The 27,495-nt window shown below is 35.2% G+C and overlaps 1 protein-coding gene across 6 annotated transcripts in view; it reads right to left on the reverse strand.

Moving 5' to 3' along the window:
• The window catches only part of Lerp (lysosomal enzyme receptor protein), a 99,707-nt gene that overhangs the window by 31,904 nt on the left and 40,308 nt on the right, over window positions 1-27,495 (reverse strand). For 5 of the 6 annotated variants that reach the window (XM_074175132.1, XM_074175131.1, XM_074175136.1 and 2 more), the window contains 3 exons: window positions 8,855-9,197; window positions 5,774-5,931; window positions 2,666-2,813 (listed from right to left, as the gene is read on the reverse strand). In XM_074175132.1, the coding sequence (XP_074031233.1) occupies window positions 2,666-2,813; window positions 5,774-5,931; window positions 8,855-9,197 (649 nt within the window). Of the gene's footprint in view, window positions 1-2,665; window positions 2,814-5,773; window positions 5,932-8,854; window positions 9,198-11,881; window positions 11,936-27,495 lie in introns of those variants that run through there. The other variant, XM_074175134.1, reaches the window with a different exon arrangement.

Raw genomic sequence — 27,495 nt, forward strand, 5'->3', positions numbered from 1 at the left:
CATTGATGAGGTTTGTAAACTGTAAATATCTCAGAATAATAATAACATCTATTGAATCACAACAGCTCTTGATTCTCCATGTTTCTCGATTGCGTTATTCTAAATATGGGTGACATACGATAGAAGGTCGTATCCGAAAGCCATATTGAAGATTGCTCAAGATGTTGAAGCCTTCCAAATATTTGAGGATATGGTGGTTTACGACTTTCTCAATGATTTTTGATATCACTGATAGCAAAGCTACTGGTCTGTAGTTGTTTGGAAGATTTTTTTCCACGAGCAATCTTCCAACAAGAAGGAAAAACGATTTTCTTACAAGACGGGTTGAATAGTCCGCAAAATTCTGGTGCGATTTCATTTGCGCACTTCTCAAGTACGATGAAGGACACATCATGGCCACTCCTTGTAGATATTGAACTGTTTCAAAATTCGCCTGATTGGACGATGTCGAAAAGTAATTTCCGGCATTGTGGATTCTAGTGTGGGAATAGTGGGTGGTGCCTTTTCCAGAAAATCGACTGTGGAGTGGGACACAAATTAATTGTTCATCTAGTAGATTTTCTTTTTCTATGGTTGTGTTGCAATTGAACCATCCGCTTGTATTAGAATAGAAGAATCATTAAAATATCATACACATATAACATATACATTACTGGTATAATATTTATCAGACTAGTTACATAAACTGAATAAAAAGCAGCTTACCTATACATTCAAATCTAAAAATTCTTCAACATTGTAAAAGGCATTTTCTAGGAGAAGGTATATTGAAGCTTTTTTGAATGTATTGTAATTTTCAATATTTCCTAGTAACCTAGTTGCTTTGTTATAATAACATAAGACTCCTTGATAGCTTGCCGAGTCTTGCCCGAGGGCTAATCGTGAGTAAAGTAGTCTCAGTTCATTTCCTTTGCGAGTATTAATGGTAGAATTATAGATTTTGTAAAGTTTTGCTTGACAGCTTTAGCTACCGACCAGAAGGATCTAGACCCTTTGGGATTGGCAAGCATTCAATCCCTAATTCTCTGATTGTGAAGTTGTTTGCTTTCATTTATCCTGAGTTTGCAGTTGTGAGCATTAACAAACCTAGTTCGGTTTTCAGCACTGGGAATTTTGCGCCACTGCCGGCAGGCGAGATTTTTTGAGGCGACAGCTCGCTCACAATTTTTGTTAAACCGTGGTTTGCAGTTAAGAATATATGCAACCATAGGATGATAGAGTGACTTCTGTGACTTCAGAAGCACAAATAGATGGATCTTTAGAACTGAAACAAACATCTAGCCAGGGAAGTTTCGGAAATGGTCTTGAAGATCTTCCCACTCAGCAGATCTGTAATGCCAAACTTTGCGCGGCTTAGTTTGTTCCCCAACATTTATTGGTAATTTACTTAACTTCATAAATTGGCAATTTGTTCCTTCATTCGCTCACCACCATAAATGGAAAATATAGCAATAAATAATTTACTGAGAATCGTTTCGTTCATAATTATCACACAAGAATATTTCAGGAATTACATCCCAGCAGAACAAAAACGAAAATTGGGAAACATTGCAGCTTCCATAATGGTGAATCTACTATATAAAAATGGATGTTTGTTGGTTGGTTGGTAAGTGAGAAACTTCTACAATGCTCAACCGATCGTGATGAAACTTGACATTTATAAGTGATTTTTCATAGAGAAGGTTTTTAGGCTACAAATTTTTCTGTAACTCACCACTAGATGGCGCTGTAGAATACTTTTTTTCAAAGCACTGTTCTATAACGCTGCGCACGCCCAAGTTCGTTGATTCTGATTCTGTCACAACATTGGAACAGCAGCGATACAGCAACATAGTACTAGTGGTGTAATAATTCACAATATGCTGCCAGCCAAGTATAAAAAAATACAATTTGCCCTAACATTCGAAGAGGTATTTGTAAAAAAATATTAATTAGATGAATATTATTTTCACATTTGACAAATTATCTTCGAACATGTTTATATATTTTTAAAACACATTTTGAGTTTTAATTTCCCTATTATCAACAACCAATGTTTTTTGGGAAAGTTGAAATAAAGTTATTTTGGCAGGACTAGTTTGAGCCGATAGAAAATTTCGATATTTTTTTAGTTTTTTTCTCTGCATACATCTTTGGGATGTATATAAGTATGTTATTGGTATCTTTGAAAGCAATGAAAATTCATGACACAGATCTGATACTGTGTTGAAGTTATTTTCTAGGTTTGTTGGCCTTGATATTCAGGTTTTTATATCCAACGTTTCGTCCACGAACTGCAGTAAACATTATTAAAAGCGATGCAACAACAGACGAAGAAGTCTGATTGTACTCAGCAAAATGGAATGCTCCTCTGGTTGAAGAGAACAAAATCGGGGCTGGAAGGTCGTGATCGCCGAAGGTCGTGATCGCCGAAGGCCGAAATGCCACTGATAATAATCACTGCAGTAGCGGGTGAAACGTTTGGTACTTAAGGTCCCATTCGACCACGGTCTACCAGTCCAAATGTTGTTCTCTTTCATCGTGACTCCGGCCGTGGTTCATATATTGTTTCTATGATGGGCTTCGTTCCTCTCGGTAGTTTTTTAAATCTTTCCTTTTTCAAGTTGTTTTAGTTAATAAATATTTTCCTAATCAATTTCAAAGGTAGACTTTTAAGGTAACTCACCTGTACAGTTATTTTCAACAGGTTGCATTGGTTGCAATGGTCCACACATATTCAAAACTATTTGCCCTTTCTTTACATTACGCACCTTCCAATTATCCAAACTATTATGAAGTTTAGTTAAGTTGAATGTATAAAATTTATCATGAACCTGAAATATTAAAAATTTGAAAGGAGGATGAAATATCAATATTATTTCAAAAAATGTTTGAGCGCTTAAGCGAAAAATCAAAAACACATGACAGCTGTAAGAAGTTGGCTAAGATACTTTATGATCACAAATGCACTGTTTATCTATACAAAAGACATGTGGCAAACATTTTTTTGAATTTGGTTATTCGGGGTTTATTTTTGTATGTACCTATAGTATCTTTTATTTTTCCATAACCTCATACTTATAGTGTTTTATCTCTTACTTACAAGAAAGGTTTTAAAATGGATCATATTTACATTCTTTCTTTAAATGTTACGTAAATGACTAATCATTTTTACAAATGACACTTGATGAAAATCCATAACGTATTATAAGTGAGATTTTTATAAAACCCCAAGACCTGTTTTACTATACAATTTCTTCCTCAGCCTGTCTAAAGAGAATATCATGAAATGGATTCTATAGAAATTCTAAAAATGTAGAATATTGTTTCAAAAAGTTTCTTTAAATGTCGTTCATTTCTCAATAACAAAAAATTGATTCAAATCATTAAGTGAAAGTACCCCGCACTTTTCATATGGAAAATGTCAAATGTTTCAAAATTTTATCTGATAAGTATCCATGAGTCCAACTCAATCATATAACCAGTTTTGGAGATACGGGGTGGGGAATTTGAGATGTGCCCACTAACTTTTATAACATATTTTGAAAACTGAATGGAAAATTCTGATTAAATCAAAAAAATGCTTGACTCATATTTGGACATTTGATATGCATATAATTAGTGTTGATATTTCTTACAGTCACAGGGTAGTCCAACGCTAAAAGTGTGATAATTTCTTGAAAAATTGTCAAAACCAAAACAAATAATGAAAATTGGAAAAAACATTACCAAATACTTCATTTTTAACATGAAATAATTGTCAAAATATTCAACTTATACAAATTCATTGAAATATACAAAGGCATACGGAAATTAATTTCTATGAAGTTCAATATATTTTGATGTATTTTGTATTGATGTATTAGTAATTATTTTGATAGCGAAGGCTATTCTTTGAGCATATCTATTATTGAAAAGGTGAAAAAGTAATGGTGAACACAACGTTTTTCTTACCAGTCACAGGGGTAGAAGTAAAAAATATTGTGGAATCGCTACCTAATAAAAAAAGTATAGGGTTTGATGAGGTTTGTATCGAACTTATTAAAATAATGTATTGTTATTATATCTGAATCAATTGCACACCTAATAAACTTGAGTATTTCTTTTGGAAGCTACCCTGATCTTCTGAAAATCGCAATATTGATTCCGGTATTGAAAGGTGGCGATTGCACTAACATCGAGAATTATTGCCCCATATCGATTATCAATCAGTCTTTTCTAAAATCTTTGAAAAGATCGATCCAAATAAATAACAAGATTATAACTTTTTGTTTGTTCAGACGATATAGAGCAAAAAGGCAGTGAAAAAACCCGTTAGAAGAAAAATCAAAACTCAATAATTTTTTTTCATAAAAAGAAATCAAAAAACTTGAGGATAGCCATTATTGGAAAGGTTATGAAGTATTGTGATTATAACTTAAAAACTAATCAATGCGGAAGGAATGAATTGAGGTGAATTTTTCATGAATGAAAAAACGCTCTTTCACTATTCCATTGAAACAAAATTTTTTTTGATTTGTAGGGAACAAAGTGGAAACTATTTTTTTCACAATATTAAAAAATATTTTTATAGCACGGAAAGTATTGAATGGGTATATTTTCAGGAGAGATTATTTTTGTGAAAGAAAGTTTTGGCTTTCAAATTCTCCATCTTCATGAGAGAATCTTCCAAAGAAAGGAAGAAAGCTATTAATTTCGAAATAAATTCTCCACAAAGATGTGTAGATCATGCAAAGAAGTAACTTGACACAAACATTTTTTGTACGAAGATGGAGAAGTAGAAAGCCAAAATCTAGCTTCCCCGGAAATTATTTTACAAAATTTGAGATGATTACAGAAACAAGATATGAATTACTGAAAATATTATTTTGACAACAACAGACAAAAGAGCAGTTATTGTTACCTACCAAGGCACACTATGATATGCCTTGGCATCCTGTATCTTTTCAAGATACAGAATGTTAAACTTTTCTAAAAAAAATAGTTTTTTTTCCTATGAATATAGTAAATATTTCTTATTCGATTTTGGTGAAATTTGGCAACGTTATTTTGAGTGATAAAATGGCATTTTGACCCGGATTAAATACAAATTATCGAATTCAGTGACGGTTCGAGACAACCTTTAGCTAATATTATTAAACAAAAAATTTACGCCAATGACGTTTCTTGTAACATTTAATTTTGTATTGGATAGGACATATCAAAATAAAACTTTTTAGTACTGTTTTTAGAGCTGTCTTCCAGACAAAATAAAAATAACTATCTAATTGTTTACGATGTTTGTCCCTTGTCTAGTTACAATTATTGTTCTGATAACGGATATTTCAATTTTTTTCCTGAGAAGTTCAACATCCTTTATAAAACTTTGTAAGTAATAGAACAAAACACTTTATAATCCCGCCTGACAAAATTCAGAAAAAATACAACAAAAAATACTGTCTTTCATCAGTTTGGACTTCCATTGTCTAATATAATATAAATTGATTTGAAAACCCTGAAAGAATAATTAAAAAAGTAATAAGATTAACGGAAAATAACAATTTTTATTAATATTAAAATATTAATATTTCAATTTTTATTTGTTTGGCTGTTGCTTTTATGTTATTTCTTTGTAATTTCAGTTTTTTGTTTAAAAAAATTGTTATTTTCGGTTAATCTTTTCAATTTCTTAATTGGTTTTTCAGGGTTTTCAAATCAATTTATATTATATTAGACAATGGAAGTCCGAACTGATTAAATACACCACGAAACATTGTCAACCACCTTCAAACAAAAAAATACTGTCAATACTCACTACACAGTTTGGTGGTCCTTTAATGCAGGCATAAGGCGAAGCCATTTCAAACTTGAAAGTTTTTCCTTGAGTTTGAACTTCTTTATAATGAATTTTAGAAGTCGATCTCCAGTCGCATTTTATTGTTAACTCAAATATTTTTGAAACACTTCTACCAACTAAAAAACAAATAATAATTTTCAATAAATTGTCTCAAATGACGTTAAAATTAGGGTTATTTTGTCTAAGAATGTTAGCAGTATCGGACCTCTTCTGCTGACCAGTACCGGCTGCTGCTGACGCAGTTTTAGTTACATTTCGTCGTGTTTCTCACAATATGACTCTGTTGTGATGGTTTGGCCCTGTTGAAGAAAGTTATAGTGTATCACACCAGCCGCTGACCACCATACAGTGACCATGGTCTTTTTTGGAGAGTTTTTGCTTCGGGAAGTGCCTGGGTGACTCATCGAAGTCCAACCAGTGTCATGAACGTCTCCTGTTGTCGTACATAATCCATTTTAAAACACACGTGATGATCCGATCCAAAAAAAGATCGTTTTGGTTGCGCAAAGGCAAAGAACAGACTTCGAAACGTGACAATTGACAGCATCAATGTTAACATTACAAAATACTTTATTGATTAGTATACACCACGACACAGTAAAATAAAATATGTATTGAGACATGGAGCTACAAAAACACATGACATTAAAATAGACAAAACTTTTGAATCACTGTAGCCTCTGGGTTACCAGAGCTTTGAACCCATGAAGGGACATTATAGATAAGGACAAGCCCATTCTCGTAGGTAACTGTATTAGAAGTCACTCTTTTGACTCTTAATAGGAGAAGTATGGGCCTACCTATAGCAAGTAATAAGTCCTTGATCTTTCTTATGAACGATATGAGGAAGTTAGATATTGCTATTATACAAGAATGAGATACAGAGAAAAAAAAATCATGAGATCGGATGCATTTTCATAAAAACAGTAAAATGTAGGTACTTTGTTTGCAGATGAAATATTCACTTGTGTTCTAGCAAATACTTAACCAGCTTATAACTAATGATGAGATATAGCAAAAGAGCATATAATTCGTTTGCTGCTAATTAGCTAATCTTGAATGAAAATGAAACTCAAAATATAATTGTATTCCCCAATTTCAATATTCATCCAACTAAAAACGTTAAATTTTCAAAATTCATTATCGATAATAGATTGAGATGGTTGATCATATCAAAACTGTGACCAGCAAACTTTCTACTGTTTATTTGTTCTGAAACGATTAAATAATGTGATCAGCTTTAAGACTCTTGAAAGATCCTTTAATTATTTCACCCAGTTATTTCGTATAGTATTCTGATTTGGGGTTATTCGTTTTTAGATGCCAGAAAAAGGCCATATAAACAATAGCCAAGGACACAAAGAGCGTTGCTGTCCATTTTTTATTCAACTCAACTGTATGACAATGATTTCAATGATTAATAAAGCTATTTTTGTTTTTCCAACGAGAATCTATTCCGAGACCTCCAAAAATAGTTATTTAACAATTACCGTACTTGCAATGTTCCTGTTCAAGTAAACAAAAATTGTTACTCAACTAATGCATAATTAGTGGGTATGTTTTGACCCAGACTATGAGTAATTGCCAAAAGAAGCAATGGGTACATGGATTTGTTTTCTAAAATGTTTACCACCCTATATGAATTTGATGTATCATGTTAGAATTGTTGTGGAATTGGCCGCGGTGGTAGTGCGCCCGACTCACGATCGGAAGGTCGTGTGTTCGATTCCCGCCTCGACCAGAAATTTTTCTCGAGAGAATTCATCTGGTTGAAGCGGGGATGATTCTGCCACCGTGTTAGGAATCACACGTTAAAAGGTAAGACCTCGTTAGTCCTTAGCTCGCACAAGTTTCTCAACTTCTGAGAGTTGTCTTTCGTATGGGGGCGACAGCTGATTAACGGAAAAACAGATTTTAAACAGAAATGAATTTTATGCTTTAGATTAGAAGTTAATATTCATGGGAGATTCAAGAAACCAAATAATATACAAGGTGTGCCATTAAAAAGGCCATTAATGTCATTATGCTGTCTAGTGATACATACCCAAAAACATACGTTTTTGCTACCTCTTGAACATTTACTACAAAGTAAACAAGTGAGGATTTTTCCAGCAAAAGATTTACAAACACTAGACGAGCTAGACTGTATTATTACATTAATGAAACCCAGTTCAATGAAAGTTTACACAAGCACGCACGGTGTTTTTGAAAAAATTTAGTGATTTTTAATTTTTCTCAAAGAATTGTGGAACTTTAGGTGTATTTATCCATCAATTATTTCATGATAGGTGAAGAGATTAGAGATGAAGATTATAATAGTGATCTGATGGATTGAAGTGTTCATCTATTTCGAAACTTCTTAAGTGTTTGGTGCTTCCGTCAGAGGTTGAGTCATGTTTGAAGATCATCAGTGTTATTATTAGATTGCCTGGTGCCTCAGCTATACTTGTTTTCTTATAATAGTCAGTTAGTTTGGCGCATGTTTGGCAATACAGTTGATCATCACCCGTTAAAAGTTCCATTTTCAGATGATTTAACAATAAATATGACTGGTTACAGTCATATTTTTTCATCAAAGATCCAAAGTTGGCGTGTATTGTGCAAGACAGATTACCCGTTTTAGAACGTATTTTCAACCCTGTGTAAAAATTATAAATACCGGTTTTAACAGTTCCGAGAGGTAGGACATTTCTTAGGAAACTTCCTCCTCTTTTCGAATCTTTTTTCAAATGTGAAAAATGTCAAAAAGTTCTTGAGATATTTGCAAAAACCATACACCATTTTTGTCAGTTAATTGCTGCAACAAGTGCAACAATTACATAAATCCGATAAAAGAATCGTACATAGTAGTACAGGTAACAAAACAAGATGGGTGTAATGGGAGTCATGAAAAAATGGTAAATAATAAACCTATGAGACTGCAGTGTTTTTGGAAGACTTTTGTAAAAAATGAGTCAGAAGGCTGATGAACAAAAATGTTAATTCTCGTGAGAAATTAATTGGGCGTTGCGGTTTAAACCTGGAAACTTATTTACTCACTTCCGGGTATTTTTCCCTTGAATTTTCCATGCTTTTCAATTTGGCTCAATTCTTTGTTATACCTGAAGTGTTCAGTCGTTGAGGTCAACGATAATGGTATAATATTTTTTTCGTCAGTTATGTCACAAACCGATGCTTTAAAATTTCCACAATCAGGATTTGTATCGCATACATCTATGCTAAAAGTAAAGTTTTTTGAATGAACCAATTGTTTCCCTCTCAAAGGTCCCAAGTCGATCAGTTGGTCATTCAACCAGAATGTACATGGTCTTATGTTGCAATCTGTGGACCTCATTTTCACTTCATATATGCAAGAGGAAATTTCCTGCACAGTCGGTTCCACCTAAAAATTACAGTTTCACTGTTTAAAAAAATATGAGATCATGCATAATTTCAATCGTTATAACTCAAAAAGATCCTCAAGTATAATTGAATGAACAAGTTTTATTACATAAAATTTTATTTGAACTGTGAAGGATATTATTGACTAAAGCGTTTTTAAATGTATTTGTAGTTTTCTCAAAATGTGTATGCAGTAGCGCATGTAGGAGGAATTTCCAAGGAACTGGATCCCGAAATATTTTAGGAGCTGTTATTAAATCTTAGCTACATTACAGAAAAAATAATTGTGAGTTGTCACGGAACGCATGGCAGATGTGAAACATCAATAATAATATTTTGTGACCCCTGTGATGATTGTTGGGTACTGAAATATTTATAAAAATTATGTAATTAATATATACATGAAAAAAAATTAATGTGGCTTCAATATACTAGTAAACTCAAGAATATATACATGAAATAATATATACATGAAAAAAAATTCATGTGGCTTCAATATACTAGTAAACTCAAGAATCTTAGCCGAAATTAATTAATTAATTTTTTGATATTCCTGTTAATAACAAATAAGAAAAACATTCTTGAGCCACTCGCTATCAGCTGATTTTGAAATACAATTTTGTCAGTTTTTATGAAATTTATTCTTCAAGTGTTTTAGTGCATTATTTTACATAAAAATGAAATTAAAATCAATTCATAATTCAAAAATATTAGGGGAAGGTAGGGTGAAACCGAGTATATAACGTTTGATGGCTTGTGGAAACTTTAATTTGTGGCTAAAAGAACTGAAAATTTGTACACAAAGCCTTTGATTATGGGCGCATCCATATATAAAATTAAAATGTCATGAGTGTTAAAGTTTTTCTTCTAATAATTATTAAAGAAAAAACTCAGATCACCCGGTTCTACCCTACCGGTAGTGCAAAGCCGGGTACATATGTAAATCCTATGCGGAAGTGAACGTTATTAAACTTTTCTGAAAAACAACTATTTCGTTTATAACGGCACATGTCACAAATGAAGAAATCGTCGGTCTCCTCTGCTCCACAGCAAGCGTCATGGGCCTATCCTTCGCATTCAGGGCATTCTATCCACCCTTCTTCGCCTTTGGAATTTTGGAATACCTCATTGCAGAAAATGCAAATAGTATTCAAGCCATTATCTTCGTCAGAAGACTCTTCATATTCATTTTCATTTATCGTTTTAACTCGTTTTGTCTTTTTAACTTGTTTCCCATTCTTTTTTGCCTCACTCGCAAATCGTTTTCTTTTCTCTGTTGCTTTATTTCCGTTCTGTTCGTGATTGCATTGTGCGGAGTAGGCATCAGAACCTTTGGTGACACAGTAAAAGAGCAAATGGTGTCAATATTTGGAGATAGGCTCTTTGAACAACAAGGACGGCTTTCCAAGGATGTTTGTGAAGATGTTTGCGCGACATGTTCCTTTTCAGCTTGGTGAGATGTTGTCTGACTGAATGATTCGTCTTTGATTGGAATGTCTGTGTTTTGAGAAGTACGAACAGTTGCTATTTCAGATACATTTGTAGCAGCAGACCTATCGGTAGTCTGCTGGCTATGCTATAAAAATTGGTTGAAATTTGCTACAGCTATTTGAAATAATGAGACGCTTATTTAGCCCGAACAACTTTTTCGTCGTTTATGTTTTCATATCAAGCTTTGTTTTAGAGAAAAAACAATCACTTTTGAAAACTATCCATGGACATCATAAAATAAAAACCACAAATGAATAATAAACAATTTAGACCTTTAAGTGAATGAACAAAATGTCCACCTTCTGATAAAATACACGACTGCAATCGATTTGTCATTGATTGTTTGACACGTTCAAAATTACCTGGATTATTTCTTATGAAATTGCAATTGTCAATTATTCGATTTCTCAAGTACATGAGCCTTCAGATGACCCCATAAATAGAAATCTAAAGGACTCATATCAGGTCTGCGAGCTGGCCAATTTTAAGGTCCTGCACGTTCACCAGCGATTAGGGTAGGTGATGTCGAGATGCTGAACGAGCAAGAACACTAAAATGAGCTGGAGCCCCGTCGTGCATAAACCACATGTTGCGTCTTAGAAGTACCGGTACTTCTAACAAAAGTCCGTGTAGGATTCACCTGTTAATCTTGCTGTTAGAAAAAAAATGGGCTAATTAGGTAGTCACCAATCATTCCTGCCCAAACGTTCAGCGAAAATTGTTGCTGAAAATGACTTTCTCTAATAACGTGGGGATTTTCGTCGGCCCAAAAAATGGTGATCGTGAAAGCTCATAATAACCTCTCGTGAAAAATTTGCTTCTTCCGTAAATGAAATATTTGGTAAAAAATTATTATTGTGTGCCATCGCATGAATCAACCACCTGCAAAACATCAATCTTGGCTGAAAATGCCGAGGCAGAAGAGCTTAGACCCGCTGAATGTGATATGGGTTTAGGAGGTTTCTTTTTAGAACTGTCTATACGGTTTTGGGCAGAGTTCCAGCTGCAATACAATCTTTCTGGTACTATTTGAAGGATCTTCTTCAATCGCATCGAGTATAGCTTCTTCTAGTTCATGCGTTGTTAGTTTCTGGTCTTCCACCACTTGCATTTTTATTAAAATTCCCAGTTTCGCATAATCTTACACGTAGCGTTCTAAATTGTTTAGCACATGGAATTACTCTGTTAAGCTACCTGTCCTGGTAAATCTCCGTGTTTCTTCCGCATTTCCATTTGCTAATTCATAAATAAAGTGCATGCCAGTCATTTCAGCGTTGGTAAAATTATTTCTGATGGAATACTGCTAATTGACAACTCTGACTTTCACTGATATGACCACACTATCACTGTCAGCTGGTCTCCAAAGCAGGTGTTCATGATATGCAAAGTGGCTTCAATTTGTTTCTCGAAAACGAAGCTAGAAATGAAGAAAACACCAGCATCGAAAAAGTTGTTTTTAGTTGATCAACCGAAAAAAAAAACTACAACAAGTCAGTGGCGTACTGTTTTCCCAATATTGTTGGCTGTGGTGAGACTTCACTGGTCCTAATAATTCCAATCTAGTTAGAGCTAAATAATCGCCTTATTGCTTCTAATAACTGTAATATTCAACCAAATCGGTGTAAGGATATTTATGATATTTTATATCGTTTTTTTTTTAATTTGACGAAGAAGAGAAACGAAGCAACTCCGGACATATGTTCATACAAACTTTTTTTCTCAAGACCACCAAACGAATCACCTTCTAAAGTTTCGTACCGTAGTTAGGAAACACCTTGTATAATTTACTTACTGATGACTTGATAGTGTGATTTCGCTTTCTTCGCAAGAGGCTGCTCACTTTCAATTTCTAAATCATCACTTGTCAGGTATATTTTTGTTTTCAATGATTTAAAAAAAATCATTTAGTAAAACACTGGTTATTTGTACTGTAGTAAACACAATTGTGTACATTATAGGTATCCAAGCTAAGTGTGGCGAGAGCACAGTCTCTTGCGCAGGGAGACCCGTCGCCACGGCGTGTGTCGCCAAGCCGGTTTTACGTGAGGCTATAGATGTTTCCCATCAATAATTATTTTGTTCATAACGACTCCGAAAAATATGTCTCAAATTGTCATTTTTTTCATGTGAAACATCTATAGCCACACCTAAAACCAATTGCTGGCCTGCATGGCGACAGGTTGCACGCTATATGACAGTGTAAGAATTAATCACCCGATTAGAAATATTTTATCGAGCCGTCGCCGGTCATGGGAAGCTAAGACGTTGAATCATAATTGCGATATCGAAAGGTTTTTGCTGGGACGATTCAGTGGAATATTATTAGGAAGATCATTAATTCATTATGTGTTTCTTCGTGCTCGGATACAGAAGTCGCTCGTGTTTACTCGTTGTATGTGATAATTTATGTGAAAGGGGATAAAAAGTGTTATTCAAAGTGGGGTCCATTGTTCATTCAAAGTGCCACCAGTGGGACGCAAAGTCCCACTAGTGAGATTGTGCCTAACGCTCACAGTGAACTCGCGAATGTTTGAACATTGAAAAACAGTGATGTGTTACGGTGCTTTACGCAAACGAAAAATACTCTACTAGGATTTTTCTTTTTGTTTTGCTGTTTGTGGATAATTATGGAAATGACTTTCAAGGGAGATTCGACTCGAACACTTTTAGCTGAACTGGTTGAAGTTTTGACGTCAAATCGATCTAGTGAACAGGTAGATTTGTCCTATTTTAGACCTGAAAATAATGAATCCAGCAAATGGGTGAGTCAAGTAGAAGCTATTAAAATTGAAATGGGACGGTCTGATGTTCAAACATTATTATCAAGAATTGGTTGATTTTTCCTAAACGAGGCAACAAGATGGTTTGAAAGTTGGAACCCTCATAACAGAGACTGGACAAGTTTTGATGTGAAACATCTATAGCCGCACGTAAGACCGATTGCTGGATTGGCGACGCATGTCTTGGCGACGGGTCGCTCTGCGCAAGTGACTGTGCCTCGCCACACTGAGCTCGATACTTATAGTGTATACAGAATACTTACAGTGTATACAGTATACATATACATAACCTGTGTTTTACTAAATAAATAATTTTTTAAAATCATTGAGAATAAAAAATATATCGGACAGTGATAATTTAAAAATTGAAAGTGAGTAGCCTCCTGCAAAGAAAGCAAAATCACACTACGCCACACTATCATCAATAAGTTGATTATACAGGGTGTTTCTTAACTACGGTACGAAACTTCAGAACGTGATTCGTTAGGTCGTTTTAAGAAAAAAAGTAGTTTTTACGAATATATGTCCGAGTTGACAGATACAGATACAGGCCGTTGAAGTAAAAAAAAACCGGTATAAAGTTGTTATCGTCATAATATGCATGAGTACGCCACGTATATACATCTCTGTAGTTGTAATATATGTTAAAATACTTTTCTATCGGTCATTGTAACTTACACTTATAATATCTCGTTAAAATCAAGTACTATTTTTACACGCAATACCTGGCTGTGATACGACATCTGCATTTTACAAGAGGGATGAAATAACAGTTTTCAAAACGTTTGAAAAACAAAATTCAGTTCAATATGCTGAAGTTTTCAAAAATAGTAATCCAACTCGACAAGAAATTATCACTAACGGCATTCGCTTTCTTCATTCTGTGCACGGAGCTCCTAAAAAAACTACCTGCTTAGAAAAGTATAGATATGCATGTTTCGTCAAAAATACCAAAAGTAAAAAACAATACAAATAACCTTATCTATCTCCAACCTCAATTGCTGCTCATTGGCATTGGTATATTACCAAGTTCAACTGTGGTTTGGTTATCAGCTAGACCCAAAAGACTGGGGTTGGAAGTTGGTCAACAATTCATTAGAATCAGTCCAAATCGTCCGGTTATTATACAATATTGAAATAACGAAAATTGCGACAGAACTAAATTTTGGTGAAGACCTTGATTTTACCATGAAAAATAAAAATTTGAAAGTCCCAATCTGTCCCATGAGCGCTTCAAAATTTCAGGTTTTTTGAGTTTTTCTCGAAAATCGTAAGTTTTATCAAAAAAATACCTCAGACCAAAGTTGTAGATCTCAAAATTCTCTACAAAAATTTTCCTTATGACTTTTTCTGTAAGTATCACCGTTCCTGAGATATCGCAATTGTAAAAGACCTTTGACCCCGAATAACTTTTGATGGGACAGATTGGGACTTTCAAATTTTTATTTTTTATGGTAAAATAAAGGTCTTCATCAAAATTTAGCTGTCGCAATTTTCGTTATTTCATTACTGTTTTCAGGTCTAAATTGACCGGACTGAAACTTTACTTCCACCTGCGTCGGAAAAACTGCTGAACACAATTTTTTGCAACTGCCAAAAGGGGTGCAGTGCTAAATGTGGTTGCAAAAAAGCCGGATTGTTTTGTTCACTGCATGTACACAATGTCAAGGCCAGTCCGTGCTCTAATATTGAATCGACAACAGTGGAGGATCCGTTTGATTCCAACGAGGCGACATGCGATACATCGATATTGACGCAGTTTATATGTACTCAGGAGGAGAAGAATTTGAAAGTTACGACTCGGACGATTAAATTTCACTACTTTTCTTTAAACTTAAATTGCTTTTATCTTTTCAATCTCTGCTAATATCCATTATTATGCAATAGTCTCAAATTAAACAAGATCACAACGGACCCGTAGAATAGGCCTACTGGGGAAACCACTTTAAAAAAACGCCCTAGGTACACTACCTCATAGGTAGCGTGGAAACGTGTGCATATTATGACGATTACAACTTTTTGAATCGTTATATCTCAAAAACGGTGGCTCGTAGGAAAAAAAGTATTGGTACATTTTTTGTAGATAATTTTGTGATCTACAATTTTTGTTAAAGGTATTTTTATGATAAAACTTACGGTTTTGCTGAAAATCGCGAAACTCATTTTTTTGACCTTTGACCTTGAATAAAAATTTTTCCATACAGGGGAAAAATGTGGGGAGTTTTTAAATTATACTTTTAATCATATTTTAAACAATCTTACTGATTTTCAGCTTGGTAGGAATTTAGGTAGCTTCGAATCTCTAAATTGACCGGACTATTATAAAATCTTGGAACGCTTCGAGATGAGGTTGATTTAGTGTCTTGAATTGCTTGCAGTTGTTTCTGCGCGATAGTGGAATGATTGAAATGGGTCGATATTTTCTTACATTTTTGTTTGACTATTTTAGTGATTTCTTGCGAATCCAAACAACCACATCAGCATCCGCATGAATATCCGCATAAATTATTGCGGATGCTGATGTCCAAATCGATGCGGAGGCTCCGCAATTGCGGATGCGAAACAAGATGCCCCCTAAACACCATTCTATATACAGCACTGTGCCTATGGAAGACGGCAAGAGTTCATAGGACCAGTCCTAACAATACCCAGAATGTCTATGAATTGTCGCCGAGAAATCTATTATAAAATATTTCGTGAGATTAGGTAATTATGAAACAACAAAAAATACCTATGCAATTATTACTTTTATCAGTTATTATCTAACACATTAGAACTGTAGCATAATGGAATGGTATAGATTAGATAAAAAGTAAAAAACAAATCAGTTTTCTGCGAATACTCAACCAATGATCTCAACAAAGTATTGTTTTTCGTGATGAAGTAATCAACAAAAATATACTCAACAAATTCTCGGTAGAATCCACTTTACATCAATTTTGTTGGATGTAACCACCTATTTCAAATGTAGGTAATGGAATAGTTTTGAAATTCCACATGAACAAATAATTAATATTTTGTAAAAAAAAAACAATTTTTAAATGAAAAACACAAAATAATTTTGGGAAAATTATCGTTGGTTCGTAAACTCAACCATCTAGTAAATTATTCATAAAACTTTAAACCCAGTCTACAGAAGTGATTTGTAAAAAATTAAAATTAGCATCATTCGTTTGAATATACTAAAAAAATACAAATACAGAAAAAATACATTGGAATCGTACGATGTGTACATTTAAGGTAAATTCGTATGATTTCTCCAGTAAATGTATTCATATACAATACGATACAATGTATACATCTTTATACAATAATAATCTTGCTTCTTCCAAAGTGGGGTAAAATACACCTGGGCGTATGTCGCCTGTTTTGTGCTTTTTCTACCCCACTTGAAGAAGTATTCCACTTCTTTAATAACATTATTATGTGCGTATAACAGCAGTGGTAGAGAATAAAAAATGTAAACGTAAACAAAAAAAACAAAGAATATAAAATTAAAAATATAGAAATTATAATAAAAAACTGGTAATCATAATGATGGTGATAATGCAGAGGAACGGGTAGCGAACGGCGATGCAGGATTTTGAGGTGAATCTTCAAATATTTTGTTTTTTTAAAATATTTTGAATGACATCGGGTTCTCTTGAATGTGTTGCTTGAGAGTCGGTTTAAATTTACTTAATTTTTTCATTTTTTTCAGGTGTGTTGGAAGAAGGTTGTATAGTTTGAGGCCGAAAAAGTAAACGAATCTTTGTGTATGACTTTTTTAAAAGAGCGGAATTTGGATATGCAAGTTCCCGACTGATCTTGTCGTTTTGTGAGCGAGAAAACTAAATTTCTGAATATTCAACAACATACATATCAAACAGTGGTAGCTGTATAAGGATCTAATGTTGAGTATTTTAGTTTCCCTGGTATAGCTGTTCCGTTGGGAAACGTCTAGATCTTTTAAATGTAATTTTTATTAACGAGTTATAATGTAGGTAGGTACTTGAAAGAATTATGTCCTTTACTTCTCTTCTGGTTAATTTACAATTTCAATTGATTTATTTTTCTCAAAACTTCCTAATCTTTAATAAAAAATCTCATTGAGAAGGATAAGAAATATCCATACAATTTATGACATTTGAAACAGCTCAGAATCGGGATCTTTAGATGATTTCCACTGTCTGAAAATGTTAGTATATTCTAATGATGATGAGTATCAGGTACGAAAGGTCCAAATGAGTGAAAAGTAGAAATGATATTAAAACATTTACGAAGTAAACAATGAACATGAAATACAAAAACGCTAATTTTTATAAATAAAAGATTATTATGAACTAAAATGAAAATCAATTGTTAACATAGGCTAGAAAACAGTAGGTAAACAATTGTTATCGATAGTGTAAACAATGGAAGAGCCTAGGAGAGAATTTGCTCACTCTTTTCTTCATTTACCGCGGCTTAGTGCACCAGGAGTTCTTGCCACATGGTCGTACGGTAAATAAGGAGTATTATCTTGAACTTATGCGTTGCTTGCGAGAAGCAATACGAAGAGAAAATCTGGTGTTGTGGAAAAACAATTCATGACTTTTGCATCACGATAATGCACCTGCTCACTCGTCATTGTTTGTTCTAATTTTTTGGCCAAACACAACACCGTAATCATTCCTCAGCCACCGTATTCACCAGATTTGGCCAAATGCGACTTCTCGCTTCTGCTGCCAAGATTGAAGAGACCCATGGAACGACGGCGCTTTTGCGATGATTGAGAAGATAAAAACTGAATCGCTGAGAGAGCTCAAGGACATACCAAAAAGTGCATATCAGAAATGCTTCGAGGATTGAAAAAAACGATGGCACAAGTGTATTATATCTGGCGGGAATACTTTGAAGGAAACAAAATAGAAATTCATGAATATATAAATATTTTTTGAGTAAAATTAAAGTTCACCTTATTTTCTGAACCCTCGTATCTAGCCGGGGAAGAATTAAATCAGGTGACTTGGTGATACAGAAGATTGAAAAATGTGAAAGAATTTTCAAAAACAAAAACTTACGCATGAGCTATCAATGAATTTCCATCAAAATACAGGCTGATTCACGGCGGATGGCACATTAGACGTTTCTGGTGAACCAGACAACGGATCACTTTGAAAATTTAATGGAGGGCATATTCGGACATTCTCTAGCCAACTAAAATATTTTCGACAATGCGGTGTTGCCGCTTCTATTAGAAAGCAGTAGCAACTTTGATTTTTCAAATGGAACACTCTGTATATAATATTATTTTTGGAATCTCCAACAATTGCCCGACAACTTTTCTTGATATTTCCCTATACCTATCTGTTACCGTTTTCGAAATAAAAATTAATTTCAATTTTTTTCTTCGAAAATCATGACTTCTAAAAATGCCGATATCTTTCAGTTAAGAAGTACTATGATATCGAAATTTGGTTTGGAGTTAGGTGATACTTGGACACTTCCCACACGTCAGCCTAATCTCCGTTACTTCAATACAGGGTGGTAAAAAAATACAGTTTTTTCGTTTGCTTGAAAAAGTTGCTGAAATTTGATTATTTTAAATGGAACACCCTGTATATTATTGAAAATTCGGAAAGCTGCTGAAATTTGCTTCCTTTCTATGTATATCATACCTATACCTAACTAGTCAAGTTTCGGACTTATGAACATTTATTTGTGAAAATGTCCCTTCAGAATGGTATTTCCATTCGGTATTTGGTAAGCAGGCCATGATTACTATTTGACAGTAGCGTTGTGACATTCTCCTAATAATATCGACATTTTCGTCACTTCAGAAGTTGCAAATACCTTCAAAACGATGGAACAAAACTATTCAAACGAAGTTCTTATGAATTTGTTTATTATTTTTGGACAGTGTGACAAAATTATCAGCAGAACATGTAGAAAGTTCAATGAAATGTATCCGAATCTACCGCCAATGAACCTCAAGAAATTTATACGAATTCAGAACAATTTCAATATGTTTGGATAAACTTTAAAAAAGCACCAAGAAACTTGAAATTGGAAATGTTGATATGAATAATTATAAAAAAGTAAAACAATCATGTGGAATATTTCAAAATATGTTCGAATCGCTGGCCGTTCACTTCCAAGCACTTTAAAATGCGGGTGTTGACTGCTTTCGTGGTGGCAGATCTGATTTCATTGGGATTCAAATCTTCAAATGTTTGGGCAATCATTTCTAACAATTCATCTCTCGAACGCACTGGTATTTTGTAAACTTTTTCTTTAAACATTCCCCACAAATAAAAATCTAATGGATTAAGATCGGGTGATCTCGCTGGCCAATTCCATGGTCCCAAGCGCCTCATCCACCGATCGTCAAATAGTCTATCCAGTTCTGCGCTCACTTCTCTTGTGCAATGTGCAGGAGCTCCGTCTAGTTGGTACCAACAGTTTCGATAATCTTCGAGTGGCAGATTATCCACGAAACTGTCTACAGTATTCTCCAAAATATTCAGGTAGCTTCTGGATGTTAATGACTCCTCGTATATCACGTACCTCAATTTGTTGTCCATCAACATGCAGAAGACATTAAAACTAAATTTTTCTTGAAATCCGGCTTCTTTTGTGACGTGAGGATTTTCACTGGACCAATAATGACGATTTTTTCTATTGAAAATCCCTTCTCTCGAAAATTTCGATTCATCAGTCCAAATAATTTTATTTAAAAAAAGTGGATCTTCTTGAATGCATGTTAACAACATTTCACAAAATTCTACTCTCTGTTGAGGATCTTGAGGCTTCATTGCTTGAATTTTGGTGAATTTATAATCATGCATTTTATGTCTTCGCAAGATTCTTTGAACCGATGAATATTTTATACCCAAATCTTCTTCAGCACTTCTTATCGATGACTCGGGAAATGCGTGAAAATATGCTAAGACATTAATCTGGTTGTCTTCGAAAGTTACGGGTCGAGGCAAGTTTCTTGGTGCTTTTAAAGTTGATCCAAATGCATTGAAATTGTTCTGAATTCGTATAAATTTCTTGAGGTTCATTGGCGGTAGATTCGGATACATTTCATTGAAGTTTCTACATGTTCTGCTGATAATTTTGTCACACTGTCCAAAAATAATAAACAAATTCATAAGAACTTCGTTTGAATAGTTTTGTTCCATCGTTTTGAAGGTATTTGCAACTTCTGAAGTGACGAAAATGTCGATATTATTAGGAGAATGTCACAACGCTACTGTCAAATAGTAATCATGGCCTGCTTACCAAATACCGAATGGAAATACCATTCTGAAGGGACATTTTCACAAATAAATGTTCATAAGTCCGAAACTTGACTAGTTAGGTATAGGTATGATATACATAGAAAGAAAGCAAATTTCAGCAGCTTTCCGAATTTTCAATAATATAAAGGGTGTTCCATTTAAAATAATCAAATTTCAGCATCTTTTCCAAGCAAACGAAAAAACGTTATTTTTTTACCACCCTGTATTGAAGTAACGGAGATTAGGCTGACGTGTGGGAAGTGTCCAAGTATCACCTAACTCCAAACCAAATTTCGATATCATAGTACTTCTTAACTAAAAGATATCGGCATTTTTAGAAGTCATGATTTTCGAAGAAAAAAATTGAAATTAATTTTTATTTCGAAAACGGTAACAGATAGGTATAGGGAAATATCAAGAAAAGTTGTCGGGCAATTGTTGGAGATTCCAAAAATAATATTATATACAGAGTGTTCCATTTGAAAAATCAAAGTTGCTACTGCTTTCTAATAGAAGCGGCAACACCGCATTGTCGAAAATATTTCAGTTGGCTAGAGAATGTCCGAATATGCCCTCCATTGAATTTTCAAAGTGATCCGTTGTCTGGTTCACCAGAAACGTCTAATGTGCCATCCACCGTGAATCAGCCTGTATATATACAAAAATATACCAAGAATCCAGTTGAAATTAATATACAGTGCATTTCTTTAAAAAAATAAAAAGGGGGAGTACACCCTTTTTATTTTTTGAATGGGTCAACTCAAAAAATTGAAATTTGGGATAATGAAATTAATGCATGAATACACTATTTTGAAGTGAAATTGACAGAACAAAGCCGAAATAATGTCACTCATACATCACAAAAAAGACTCTGGAAAAGATACAAAAGATCAAAAGCCACAGAAGATTACCAAGCTCATCAAAATTTCTCAAAACACTTGGTATCAACAATACGATCTTCACGTCGTGAGTTCGAAAAATTTATTGCAGACTCTGAAAACAATAAAAAACTGTACAAGTTCATACGATCTAACCTGAACACCAAAGAAAGCATTCCGCTCCTACGAAAACCTGACGGTTCGTTGTGTTCTACAGACATCGAATCAGCAGAGATTTTGGTCGATTCTTTCACAAGCTCCTTCACGGTTGAGCCTTGAGATGACCACTTACCAAAAATTATAGCAGAACGACTACGTGATAATCTGACTAATGTGTCGTTTACTTCGGAAAAAATTAAAAAACATTTATTGAACATTAAATCGAATTCATCCCCTGGTTTGGATAGAATGAGCCCCTTTTTTCTCAAAAAGTTTGCCGAAACTCTGCTCTCCGTTGTCAACACTTATGTCAGTCTCTTTCGCAAAATCTCGCTTTCCACGGGCTTGGAAGAAAGGATCTGTCACCGCTATTTTCAAAAAAGGCGATAAACTCAATCCAATTAACTACAGGCCCATTAGTCTTTTATCTGTACCTTCCAAAGTAATGGAATCCATCATCGTAGAAGATATGTCAGAATTTTTAACAAAAAACGCAATCATACCACCAGAACAAAATGGTTTCGTCAAAGGTAGATCAACCACCAGCAATCTACTACAATGAATGAACGATTGTACGACAGGTTACGATAGGAAAATACCGACAACATGCGCAAACTTGACAGTTTGCGCATTAGTTGAAAATTACATGACAGATATAACTTTCTCGGTCAAAGTGGGTTCTTCGCACAGACAAGTCACAAGTGGAGTTCCCCAGGGATCTGTTCTTGACCCGCTCCTCTTCGTTGTTTATGCAAGTGATCTTGCTTTTCACATAAAGTCCAGCAAGTCGTTTTATGCCGATGATACTAAACTATATGGAAATGCCCTAGTCGAACATAATTCCTTTCAAGAAGACCTCAACTCGATTAGTCAGTGGTGCTAGGATTGGCTTCTACCTCTTAACGTCGACAAATGCGTCGTACTTCATCAAGGAAAGAACAATCCACTCCATACGTACACAATAAGTGGCCAATCGTTACGTACAGTGTCCTCACATGGAGACTTGGGAGTGACTATTAATACCGACTTAACTTGGTCCGAACGTATAATATCCACATGCAAACGCGCAAACACACTGATTCACCTCATCCGCAAAACGTTCCTCCATCTATCATATTCAAATTCCATAAAACTCTACAAAACCTACGTTCGTCCAATCATGGAGTATGCAGGTCCAGTGTGGTGTCCTGTTCTGGTGCGCGATAGGGACTTGTTGGAAAATGTACAGCGTCGAGCCACACGTATGACTTTTGGTGAAGTGTGTCCAACCTATCCCGAAAGACTGAGGATGGCACAACTGCTAGCTTTTGACCAACGTCGACTCCGTGGGGACCTCATCATATCTTTCCGTATAGCTAAGTATAACTATGCTAATCAGAAAGAACTTTTTGTTTTCGTAAATGATTCGCGGTTACGTGATCACACACTCAAATTAAAAAAGGAAAAATTCGCAACGAGGCAGAGACAATATTTTTTGGTGAATCGCATTTTCGAAACATGGAATAACTTACCCAACGATGTTATGAATTCCGACTCAGTGAACAGTTTCAGAAACAAAATACACAGTTGCTTATTTGCTTAATCGGCGCTATGCATATATTAATTATTTTTCTTTTCTTTTTGCATGCATTGTATTAACTTGTTGATATCCTTCGTTTTTAGGCTTACATAGCACTTTGTCCTTAGCCTTTATTTATATGTAATAATAATAAAGAATATCTATTATTCTCTGCCGAATATCCAATATTGAAGCAGGTTCAGTTTCAAACACCTTTTGCTTCAAATAGCCCCATAAAAAATTCCAAAGGTGTCAAATCTGTCGAGCGGCCTCGGCGGTCAATCCAGCGACCGGGAAAAGTAGTATCCAAATAATTTCTTACTTGTCTGGAGTAATGTGGTTGTGCTCCATCTTATTGTAATACAATAAATATCCACATCGAGTTCATAAGGATTCGCTTCGACGATTTCAGTAATGAGAGGGTCAACAGTAGTTTCCAGCATATTCAAATACAGTTCCCCTGTTAAATTTTGATCAATAAATAGAGGTCCTACAATATGGTTTCCCAATATTCCTGCCCAAACGTTAATTTCTTCTGGATATTGGCAATTTTGTCTGTGAACATTGCCGTTCAAAAAAATGTTCATTCGTCACTAAAACAAATATTGTGGAGATAGGTAAGATGCCTTGCATTGGTTTTCGTCATGATTTCGCAGAATTCTGTTCTTCGATCAGGGTCATCTTCAGTTAATTGGTATACCATTTTAATTTTGTATGGATGATACATATTCCTCTTCAGAAGCCTCCACACAGTATAATGAGACACCTCACACAAACATTCACAACGGAATAAGTAGACTGTTAAGGATTTACTATCCTTACCAATTATTTGCACTTGCTGTTCTTCCGGAATGGACGGATGACCTGAGGGCTTTTTGTTATATGTACACTACCGGTAGCTGTGAATTTGGATACAAGTTCCCTAAAATATTTTCTACAGATAGGACGATTCGGAAAACATTCAATGAAAATCTTTTCGGTCTCGTGAAAGTTACGCGTCACACCGTAAATAAAAATCGCTTCAATTTTTTATTCCAATTGACTACAATTGACCATTTTAAAGATTGTTAACGTGGTACCTTTCTACTAGTAAAACCGAAAACTAAATGAGAATATTCTAACTGAACAATGATGTTCATTGTCGTACTGACATTTTTGACGTTTTTATAAACAAAAATAACTTAACAAACCTTATAGGGTTGTTGGAATTGCCATATGGCAGATAAAAAGGAATACTTCTAGAAATATCGATATTAACGTGTTTGTCTTCAGGAAATTATCAAATGTTCCGCCATTTTGTAGTAAGTGAAGATATTGACTTCATATTCTAGAGTTGTGAAGTATTCGTCAGGAGCTTCAAACTGATGCGTCACAAGACCCCCCTTTCTATTCATTTCATTCCCACGGTGCCCCGTCGCCATCTTGAAAGTTTCATCTGTCAATTTTACTTCAAAATAAAGCATTCATGCATTAATTTCATTATCCCAAATTTCAATTGTTTGAGTTGACCCTTTCAAAAAATAAAAGGAGGGGGGACATTAAAGAAATGCAATGTATTTTCTATCCTATCAAGTAGTGAATTTGAAGAGTTTCAGAAATATAAGAGATATTTCTGGTATTATTTTTGAAAATTCTGTTGCTGCCCTCAATCTTTATGATAATTTTCAAAATGAATTGAGATACAACAATAATTGTTATCAAAACTCAATCATAATCTGGTATATTTCTAACATCATTGTGGAGTTATTTGTTCTCGTTTATTTCAAAATAAAACTTAATGTCTTTCTGAATTCCATTGAAATAGTTTAATGCAATCGTCACTGAAATAAGTAAACGCAAGATGGACACTTGTTATGATCCACGTCATTCGATATTTATTATCATCAAGTTTGAGAATCTTGAGTTTTCATCATATTATCTATGATAATCAATATTTTGTGATGGGCTTCCCCAACGGAACAATTCATATTATTGAAAGTAATTTCTTCATGGCCAACATGGAACTCTCACCTACAGAGTAGAGCAAAAAGAGCATATGTGGAGGACAGTGGGACGCACATGGGGTCACCCATGGATCTACACCTGCAATAATAAGACCTATGTTAATGGTACCATTGCATAGGAACCGAAAGTTCTACAAGCAACGGCCATCCAAAAACTATATCAAATACGGCGACTGGCTTGTTTAAACATCTCAGGAGCCATGAGAACAACACCAACCGCGGCAATGGAATTATTCACGGGTCTGACCCCTCTGGATCTGTACGTTAAGGAGGTTGCGTTAATGGCCATGTTACGATTGCGCACGGCTGGTGTAAACCTCAAAGTAGGAATGGGTCAAATGAGGCTAAGCCTATGGCGAGAAGCCCTTACTGAGCAACCTCTGCTACAGGCAACCAGTGATGCAATTGAACCCACGTTTGTGTTTAATAAACCCTACAAAATACAAATAAAACAACACAAGAGTCAGATGATACAAATGCAATACGCATATATACAGACGGCTCAAAAACCAAAGAAGGTTCAAGATGTGGAGTGTACTCCAGATCACTAAGCTTAAGGATTAAGTTAGGAATGGGAAAAAATACCAGTGTGGTCCAAACAGCATTGGCTGGTAACTCAATCGCCACAAAAGAAATAACCAGGAAAATAATTTCTGGAAAAAACATAACAATCTGCACTGACAGCAGACAAGCCAATAGGGCTTGTCAATAGCCTTGAACAGACAACGTGCTACCTCAGGGCTAGTACTAGAATGCCACCAAGATTTAGCCAAAGCCTCGGTAGATAATAACATTATCCTGAGGTGGGTTAAAGGGCACGACAGGAGTAAAGGTAATCGCATTGCCGACTCTTTAGCCAAGGAAGCCGCTGGACTTATAATTTTAGGACCCAGCGGCACCTACGGTCTGATGACTTCGACAATTGCGGAACTAGTCAAACGTCACACCCATGCTCAATCCCTAAAGAGATGGGATGGGGTCAAAGGATATAATCTTGCCAGGATCACCCTGAGAAGCTGGCGCCAAAGAAGTATCTGGCGATGACCAGGAAAAATCTACGCCTTACAGTAGGATTTCTGACTGGCCACTGTCAGCTAAGGAAACACCTCCATAATATGGGGCTAGTGGACACACCTCTATGCAGGAAGTGTGAACAGGAAGATGAGACTGTCAGGCATGTCCTATGCGAGTGTCCGGAGTTATCGTCACTAAGAGAGTGTGTGTTCGGCGAGTCTTGGCATACACCTGCCGATGTAAAGGGAGTGTCTTCCAGTGACCTGTCCACCTTCCTGGAAAGGATAGAATGAACGATAGCCTAGGAGGACAACTCTTCGGGAGGATGTACAATGGGTCACATGTGGCCTAAGTGCTGTAGGCTTACACTCACCCTCTCTACTCTACAGATACAGAAGTAATTTCTTCATGTACTGATTTCGAAACACATGATGTTACCTTATTTCCGGGATAATAAAAAAATACTTTTGTCATTTGCTGGTTCCTCACTCATTCTTAGAGTATCAGAATACTTTCGTCGCTTCAAAACAGTCCACAGTTGCGAATAAGGTACCTGACCGGCAAATCCTTTTTGAAAAATTACAAGGGTACACATCCAACAATACATCTTTTCATTAGTATGTTCAGCATTGAGGGTCTCATCCTATATCCTCCTATATCCATTGTGGGAGATGAGACATGAATAATTTATTGGTAATAACCCACAGGCCAACTAGTTAATGATCACAGTCGGAGGATTAATCAAATATCCTCCAAAAATGAGAAAAAAACTGAGAGAAAACTGAGCTTCATTCTATGAATTACTTACATTGAGTCGCAGTGCAGTGAGGGGAATTAGAGTAACTCTGCCGCTTGAGGTGGTGGTAAGAGTTCTCCTGAATGACGCCTCATCTTGAGGTGTGTGTGCCGAAAGGATGCATCTTAGCTATCTCAATGTAACCAACAGAATCTTCGAAATACCTGGCTTCGCAAAGCTTTTTCATGGTAATGCGGGGCTCTGCCGCGATGGACCTTCCCTCTTTCTTTAGCTACTGAGACACTTTATGGATTTTGAAGTAACCAAAAAATCGGTACCTGAGTCTGCAGAGGAGATGGACGTTGACTAAACGACCCCTTAGCAGATCAAGCAACGCTTACGCTCAAATAACGAGCCCCGTGTGGCTGAATGG

Source organism: Leptinotarsa decemlineata, unplaced genomic scaffold (genome assembly GCF_025532065.1).
Source record: "Leptinotarsa decemlineata unplaced genomic scaffold, Ldec_3_MD MMD2_tig00000882_RagTag_RagTag, whole genome shotgun sequence".
NCBI classification, from domain to species: domain Eukaryota; kingdom Metazoa; phylum Arthropoda; class Insecta; order Coleoptera; family Chrysomelidae; genus Leptinotarsa; species Leptinotarsa decemlineata.